Source organism: Staurois parvus, unplaced genomic scaffold (assembly GCF_062004578.1).
Source record: "Staurois parvus isolate SC_StPar_1 unplaced genomic scaffold, SC_StPar_1.0 ptg000519l, whole genome shotgun sequence".
Classification (NCBI taxonomy): Eukaryota; Metazoa; Chordata; class Amphibia; order Anura; family Ranidae; genus Staurois; species Staurois parvus.
The window spans coordinates 1,019,861-1,029,233 of record NW_028318315.1 but is presented as its reverse complement, the minus strand read 5'-3'; the positions used below and the strand labels follow the sequence as shown (position 1 = coordinate 1,029,233).

The following is a 9,373-nucleotide window of genomic DNA, read 5'->3' as shown; positions in this document are numbered from 1 at the left end:
ATGTTCAGACCCTTTGGCATAGACCAAGTGACCACAAGCCTAGGCACTGGGTCATGTGATCTCTGATAATGAAGAGGTTCAAAGTTCAGACTTAAAAACCTTTTAGCACAGAACAAGTGACCATAGGCCTAGGCTTCTGGTGGAAAGCAGAACTGGAGGGTGTTCCAGTTCTCTAGGTTCCTCATTGCTTTTCACTCCCACAAGACTGTAAATAGAGTTTTATGTTAACCTTTAGCTATAAATCAGATCAAAGACAAGGGACCAACCTATGAAAATGTTACAGTAACTAGGATTTCAACACAACATCACAATGCCAGCTAATCCCAAAATCTACATAAATAGAGATGAAAATGTGAATGAGTAGGAGTTATGTCCCACCCATTGTATTTTTCCTGGGTTATTGTGAACTGCATCGGGTTACTATTATGTGATGACATCTAGTAGGGGTTTAGGGTCACTACAGATATTTTAGGGATGGGATTTGGTATCCCCCCTGTTTATTGCTAATGAGGTCAGTCCCAGCTAGACCCTTCTACTTTCTTCCATGTTCCCTCAGTCTGTTGGTTCTGCTCAGAGACAGGGCTTAGGAAACATTATCTTCTTACACTTCAACAGATTGAAGAAACCTTCTCTGTATTGCAATTAGATGAAGTAAAATTGCATTGGATTCAACTTCTTGTTGAAGAGTTAATCTGCAGATGGTGCCAAATCAGCAGTTGACGCTACTGTCCGAACAGACTACAAGAACAATAATAAAAATAATAATAATTTTAGAGTGCGTTTCTCCATAGGGACCACAAGCATTAATCAAATTGTTGTTGGGGTCATTGAAGGGATTGATTTGTCAGATATTGCTACAAGCCAGGGTGAATAGATGTCCCCTGCCTATCCGCATAGAAAATGCTTATTATTGTTTTTTTATGACTCAGCTCCCATTGACTCCAAAGAGGTTCATCTTCACCGAACCCACCTCAAACTGGACCAAGGTACGTAACTCATCACTATACATAAATCATATCTGAATAAATAAATCGTGTCTGAAATACAGAGAAGGGGGTTTGCATGAGGGAGAAGAAGATCTAATGTGCAGGACGGGCATCAGCAAAAGAAAGTGACAATTATCAACCTATGTGTCAGGAATGGACTCAGCACTGGTGGTGGGAGTCACCTGCCGTGTGGGCTGCAGTACCAGGGCTGACCAGCGGGTGCTCTCAGCAGCCAGAAGCTCACTCCTGCAATCAGCCAACACCTGGCGCTGATTGCAGGAGGCGTATTTAAGGAATGGCCAGACCTGCAGTCAGTGCCTTGGTGTATGTTTCCCATGAGCCCCTGTACCTGGTATCCTGTGTTCCTGCCTATCTGCCTAGTTGCTGACCCTGCTTTGATCCTGACCTCTGCTGACCGTCTCCTGTTGAACCCCTGGCTTGCCTGACCATCCTTCTGCTTGATCCTCTGTACCGCGCTGCCCGTGAGTTACTGATCCCGGCTTGTGACCCTGACTATTCTCTGCCTGCTCCTCCGGTACCTCACTGCCCGCACGTTGCTGACCTGGCCTGCCTGACTATGCCTGACCCTACCCAGACGATCCATCCATCCCGCACGGATCCAGTCACTACTGTCCAAACCTGCCAGCCCCTTCACATCAGGCATTCCCCTGGTACATACCCTCGGCAGAACCCTCTACCACAGTTGGATGCATTCAGGGGCCGCAACCTGGTCTCAGTCCTGCACCAAGTCCATCCCCACCATCAGGGGCTCTGGTGAAAAGGCAGACTGGGGCTTAGACTTCGCGCCCTGGGGAATCCTGTTCCGTGGGTCACTAGAGATCCCGCCGGGCGGTGCCTGACAGTACCTTACGGCCCACCTGACCATTCCACCTCTCCAGCCCTGACTACACCTGTGTTCCTGAAGCCTGCTACTTCCCTGTGTCAGTCCACACATTTCTGGTCACACCCAGGATCCCTGACACTATGACATCACTCATCTCCTGCCCTACTCTGGACCAATCAGTGAGCAGTAACAGAGCAGAGATAAGGAAAGGAAGCAGTTAGCTTCTAAAATCATCCTTATCATGGGATTCCTAAAAAATCACAAAATCATGAACACAACAGAGGGAAACACAGAACAACCCTAACGTGTTTCGTCCTCATCTAGCTCTTATTCATAGCTTGAAAAACAGAGCAGAGACAACAGAAGAATATATTGTGGCTCACCTGTGCTGATCTCTGTAGGAGTGTCCTCCTCTTTGAATGTCCTCATCATTCCAGCCTCCTCCGTATATTGCTGATCATCCCTCACATACATCTCTTCTTCTTCACTCTCAACTTTCATCTTCATCAGATCTTCACCCTAAACCAGCAGAATGGCAGAAAATACCATTGTGAAGGATGCATACAGATGGTGAGGAGAGAGTTTATTTTGAGCAGGTATCAAGAACCTCTTGTCAGTTATCAGGGAGATCATGCTAATTTTCATGTGCATAAATGTGCACAAGTTTTTCGGCATTGGAGCATAGCTAAGTATGCAAGAGCAAGTGAACACAAAGCTGTGAACATGGAGGCACAGGCATATCCACCACAGATACTGGAGCCTAGTGGACTACTTAAACGCGAGGCATGCATAGGATCTGTGAAGCGAACACGGGGTAGGTAGATGGAGTCAGGACTTGGAAGTTTCTACCACCAGTGCATATGAGGTTGTGCAGCTCCAAACAAGGCTGGGGAAGCCCTACCAATACTGTGAAGCGAAAACAAACAAAGAGCGTACCAACCTTGCGCATTACCTCAGTAAGCCAAAATTTATTAATTACAGAATAATACTCACAAACACTGAAGTATATCATACGTGTAAGTCCTCAAAGGGACTAAGGATAAAAGCAGCCTGCGCGAGTCCCATCAGAGGAGTGGACACTCAGGGAACAGCTTACGCGTTTCAAAGGACGAACCTTCTTCATTAGAGCTAATCTCTGATGAAGAAGGTTCGTCCTTCGAAACACGTCAGCTGTTCCCTGAGTGTCCACTCCTCTGATGGGACTCGCGCAGGCTGCTTTTATCCTTAGTCCCTTTGAGGACTTACACGTATGATATACTTCAGTGTTTGTGAGTATTATTCTGTAATTAATAAATTTTGGCTTACTGAGGTAATGCGCAAGGTTGGTGCGCTCTTTGTTTGTTTTCGCTTCACAGTATTGGTAGGGCTTCCCCAGCCTTGTTTGGAGCTGCACAACCCCATATGCACTGCTGGTAGAAACTTCCAAGTCCTGACTCCATCTACCTACCCCGTGTTGGGTCATAGAGTGCAAGAGAGTTTGTTTTCTTTCTAATGCATGCATAGGATCATTGCTGGATGATCTTTCTTCTTGTATCTCTGTTATCTTTGATCCTGAATCCTGCTTGGACTGTGTTATTGATCTGGCTTTCATCTGAGCTGTCTCTGGATTACCCCTGATGTTTACGTCTGCTGCCTACCTACAGTTGTGCACAGAAATTTGCATACCCTGGCAGAAATTGTGAAATGTTGGCATTTATATTGAAAATATGACCGATCATGCCAAAAAAAATCTTTTATTTAAGGACAGTGAGCATATGAAGCCATTTATTATCACAGTGGTTTGACTCCTTTTTAAATCATAATGATAACGGAAATCACCCAGATGGATCTGTTGAAAAGTTTACATACCCTGGAATGTTTAGCCTTGGTGCATACACAAAAAGTAAAAAAAGAGAGGGGGAACAGAAAAGAAAGGTCAAAAGACCTGCGTAACAAGGAAATTGATCTTTATAAAGATGGAAAAGGATAAAAAAAAGATATCCAAAGCCATGAAGTAAAGGACTACTAAATTAATTAGAAAAAGAGTCTCACAGTCAAAATCCAGTGAGTCTGAAAGGCCCAATACATCCACTTCACATAACCCATACAGGAGAGGAAAGGGATACCCAGTGCCCCTCCCCCCTTGCCTATAGGCCTATATTGAAAGGGCACTGAAGCAAGTAATGGTCTATAATTTCCTCCACGTTGTCACACTCCACTCTTGGGCGACCTCAATCACCTAGAGAGCGGTTCTTCACAAAGAGTCTACCATGGAACGAGAGCCAGGCCATATCCTAGAACTTCAAAAGGATTCTTTCCAGATTATTCAACCAATGAACCTCCCTCATAACAGGTCCTAGGCAATCCCTCAATACTAGATGTGACGGGAGCGACTTTTGGGGGTGGGGGGACCCCTGTATCATCTCCCCAAATCATTATGTTTAAACCACCCTGTGCCTGTTTAAGGGTACAGGGTGTACATGTGAATGTCCCAGTATTGTGCATTTGTGTGTTGTCCTTTGTCTAGGCCACATGGCTGTCCATTGTTTGTTTGCCATATGCTCCCCCCCCCATGGTGCTGTGCCTTCCTGTCCAGCAAACTATTATGGGATGTACTGTTCGTGTATTGGTGTGGGGGTTGGTCAATGTCCTTTGCCGCATGGCTGCATCCCATTGTTCTGTGTCTTGGGTTGGTTGGGGTGGTTCCCTGTAGCCCTTCCCACTGATAGGGCGGGCTGATGATGTATTTCCTGTTCCTGGTTGTGTTTCCCCGCCCTCTGTATATATTCTGTGTTTTGTGTTAAAATAAAGAGTTGGCTTTCTGTCTTAAGAGCTGGGTGCTGTCTATTTCCTGAGGGATTTCAAGGGTGTGGTCCGTGGATGGTGTTCGGACAGGGGAAGCTGCGGGATCACGGAATATACCCAAGTGCGGTCGGGTACCGGTTCCGTTACACTAGTTCTTACTCACCATGTTAGACCCTCAGGCCCACTACTCTCCCAGCTCTGCAGAAAAAACCTAAACCAGGATTGAAAAATACCAACCCATCCAGGTGGTTCCTCTGCCAGCATATTACCAAAGTTATATTTCAAGAACATCAGAGAAAATTATAGCACTGGCTGGACCATACCTAGGCCTGGGGAGGTGAATTATAGATCAAGTCCATGTTCCAGCACTAGGAAATGAAGGATCATTTACATTTTATAATGTAGAGAGAGTCTATACAACAACGAGAGACCTCCCCTGCTGTTTGCATTTTATAGTGGAGAGAGAGAGAGTTTATAAGAGAAAGAGACTTCCCCTGCTCCAAGTCCATGATCCACCACCAGGAAAGGAGGTAAAGTTTAAGTTTTAAAGTGGAGAGAGTCTATTGGTGAAAGAGAAATTTCTCCTGCTCCCAATCCATGCTCCCCCACTAGGAAAGGAGGGAAAGTTTACATTTTAAAGTGGAGAGAGTCTATTGGTGAAAGAGAAACTTCCCCTGCTCCCAGTCCGTGCTCCACCACCAGGAAAGGAAGGGAGGTTTACATTTTAAAGTGGAGAGAGTCTATTGGTGAGAGAGAAACTTCCCCTGCTCCCAGTCCATGCTCCACCACCAGGAAAGGAAAGAAAGTTTACATTTTAAAGTGGAGAGAGTCAAAGACAAAAAGAGACTTCCTCTGCTACCTCCTAATGAGGTTCAGCTTGTTACTCCATTGCGGTTGGAAGAAACAACTGTAGATCCTCATACAGACACCGACAAATCACAAACAAAACTGACAAACAGAAAAACCGTAATCAGGTACGTCCATCCTGTTCCTCAAAGAGAGCTTCCAACCCTTCCAGTCTGCCACCTTAGCATTGACATCTTGCAGCCTGCTCACCCAATTTGCATGGCCATAACCACCCCTGATAGTTACATAGTTAATTTACATAGTCAATCTGGTTGAAAAAAGACACAGGTCCATCCAGTTCCAATGATGGGGCTCGGGGAAGGTATCTAAAAACTCAAAGCCTTTGCCTTCTCCCATCCAGGATACCTCACTCTCAGGGGTGGACTGACAACTCATGGGGCCCCCGGGCAATTGAGGATCATGGGGCCCCTGTGTCCTTCCCCAAACTCAAAAAAGCCTATGAAAAAGGTACCAGGGGCATCTCATGGGGCCCCCTACTGACCCTGGCCCTCGGGCAGTGCCCGAGTTTCCAAATGGTCAGTCCGCCCCTGCTCACTCTTATCCTCATTGATCTTTAGGCCATCAGAGGCCTCCATATACTGCTTCAATTGCCTCTTCTGTCCCAGAGGTGAAAACAGACACACCATCATCAGTTTAAGCCAAAACCCCCAATGTAGACTCACCAGTAATTTGCAAAGGCACGCCACACAATGGTCCACTCTCTAACCATCTAATGAAGGGGTTATTTGTTAACGTGTATAGCAGAGGGCTCAAAGAACACCCCTGATGCACACCTTAACCAAACTCAAAAGGCCACTGATCCAACTATTGACAAGCATTAAACTTTTAGTCCCTCTATTCAAGGTCTTAAGCCAACCAAAAAAATGCCCCCTCCAGGCCATACTTACCAAGGAGTAACCACAGGTACTAGATACTGACCTGATTAAAAGCCTTAGCTTTTGGTGGCAATACCATCAAACATTTTATCCAGCCCATAGATTCGCTGTTTTAACCTGGTGATCTGGCCAGTTTTATGGTGTCCACACTCTAGATAAGGGAGCAACACACCTTTTGGACAGCAGCATTATATGCAAGGGGGGGGTGGGATAATACAATGTGTGTTAGATGTACTAGCTAGATTTGAATACACTAACAAACTAAGCCAAACTCCAGCTAACACTCTTTAACCCCTTGCCTACTGGGCACTTATATCCCCTTCCTGCCCAGGCCAATTTTCAGCTGTCGCACTTTGAATGACAATTGCACAGTCGTTCAACACTGCACCCATATCAAATTTTTATCTTTTTTTCACACAAATAGAGCTTTCTTTTGGTGGTATTTACTCGCCGCTGGGGGCGTGCGGGAGGGCACGTTCTGGGAGGACGTCATCTGACGCCCTCCTAGAACTGGTCGGCTGCAGTGAAGCCATCATTCAGCTATCTGTGGTTGGCAAGTGGTCAAGCAGTTAGAGCAGCAGTTTTTTTCTCTTTAGGGATAAAAGTTTTACAAAGTTGATCATTGTAAATCACCCTTGTCAGTGGTGAATGGTTGGTCTCAACCCTCTAACTGCTACATATGCAGGACAGCTTGTTCTTTTGAAATATAACAGACTTACTGGCTGCATCAGCAGATGAAAAGAAAGAAAATAAAACTAATGCAGCCACCACAAGTCAGCTGTCAATGCATCGGACCCAGGTGACTTTGAAAGGGCAAGCTTATCAATATTTACATATAGTTAGTCTGAAAAAAGACAAAAATCCATCCTAGTTCAACCATTCAATAGTCTTAACCACATCATCTGCAGTAATGTCCCCTGTCAAACTCACAAGAGGACTGCCATTTCCCACCCCTGGAGTAGAGTCCTGAAAGCTGAACATAGCTGCCCAATCAGGGTTCCTTCTGCTCAGGAGATTCTGGCGATTTCCAGGACCTAGTCAGAGAGCCCGTACTGTCAATCAAGCCTGCAACCTAATTAACTGCTATGCCTTGTTTGCAATTCTGATAAGGGTCGGATTCGTGATATTTCCCATAATCCTTTTCCAGAACCAAAAAGAGGCACACAGATGTTGACCAGGTGCAGGTCCTGCTTCCAATGAAGATGACCAAGACCATGCATCCCTCCATTTCATATAAGTCCCCAGCAGGTTAACTCCACTGGAAGGCTCAGCCGCAAGAGACCAGAAGGAGGGACCATGCCTCCACTCCTGCAATAACAACACATCAGCAGCAATATCACTGAGCAACAACAAGGCCATAAAACAAGAACTTACTGATTTTATACTGGCAACATTAATAGTTGTCACTTTAAGTGGAGCAGGTCCCTCAATCAGGGTGATGAAGGTTGCTGCTTCTTAGCCTTCTTATTCTCCCCCTAGAAGAGAAACCTGTATGCTTAAGTATTTTTGGGACTCTTCCATCATTAGGGACTACCATTCTCCTCCGAAGAGTCTCCACCCTTCATATCAGACAATACACCATACTTGAGCCAGGACAAAGGGGCAGAGAGGGCACGCGCCCTAGGCGCAGCTGGTGTAATGTACAGGGGAGCACCAGTGGCATTGCTAGTGATGGGCATCTGGGCATTTTTCCAGTGCAATTTCTGGTACCCCAGCATATCACACTAGTCAGACAGAACCAGGAAAGCTTCTTCTAGGTTCCTCCTTGGCTGACATGTCTTATGGCAGATTATGAGGTGGTGCCTAGGAGGAAGGACATCTCCAGGCCAGCATCAAGATTGTGCAGTGCGATATCTGAGGTCTATGTTGGAAGGGGAGATTTGAGGGTGGTGGGAAAAAAATAAGAGGATTTATGGTGGAATTTGTTCAGTAAGGGGGGATTGGGTTGGATTGGATAGGATCTGTGCATTGAGGGGTATTGGGGGAGGGTGTAAGAGGATTTATGCTGAAAAGAGGGGTTGGGGAGTGTGTAGGGATTTATACTGGGAGGGGAGATTGGGGGTGATAAGGAAGATCTACTCTATGTTGGCATTTGTATTAGAAGGGGGTGGATTTTGGCTGTGAATAGGATCTGTGTTTTGAGAGTGGATTTACAGTAGGTGATGTAAGAGGATTTTGCAAGAAGGATTTATGTTGAGGGGGGGGGGGGGGAGAGGCTTTTTTCTGGGGTGGGAGAAGAGAATTTGGGCTAGGGTAGATTTGGAGAGGAAGAGACTTTGGACCAGAAGGGGGAATGGAGGGATTGTACTGGAGGGAAGAGGATTTATACCAGGAAGGGGATGGGGGGTTTCTAGAAGAGGAAGAGGATTTTTGCTGGGATGGGGAATTGAAAGGGAGTGGGTAGAAGATTCGTGCAAGGAGGAGGAGAAGTGGATTTGTGCTAGAAGGGGGGTTTGGGGGGGGGGATTTGTGATGCACTATATACACTATATTCTACATGACATACGTCTCAACAAAGTGTTCATTGTCTCAACAGATGCTGGTTGCTAGGCAGTTCCTGAATATTTTAATTATGTTCTTTATTAAGGAAGGTTCACAAATTATTGTGCTGAGGTTTATATGCATCTGTGAGACTTAATAAAGTGGGGGTGCAGTTTGCCATCCTTGCCCTGGGCACTGGTTGACTTTGCCAAGGAACAGCCTACCACCACCACCTCCACTTGGTCAGGAACACCCACCACCCTCTTCTTTTTCATTTTGCTTGACCTTCTCCTCAACTCCAACCACTCATAATTAGCTTTAGGTAATCCAGACTCCACAGCACCCTACCTCAACACTTTCATCCTTACCCTCCACTCCACCTACCACATCATCCATTCATCCTTTCACCACTTCACTTACCAGCGCAGATACCTCACCCACATCCCCTCCAACATTGCTTTCCTTCATCCCCAACACAACACGACCCTTAAGAAATCCTCAAGGATGCCAAGGAGAAAGAACCAGCTCTGCCCCAC

The 9,373-nt window shown here is 45.9% G+C and overlaps 1 protein-coding gene across 1 annotated transcript in view; it reads right to left on the bottom strand.

Annotated features, from left to right (window-relative positions):
- LOC149451819 (uncharacterized) overlaps positions 1–9,373 on the bottom strand; it is a 118,998-nt gene that overhangs the window by 6,882 nt on the left and 102,743 nt on the right. The window contains 1 exon segment of the mRNA XM_089690136.1: positions 2,214–2,349. Coding sequence (XP_089546262.1) covers positions 2,214–2,349 — 136 coding nt within the window.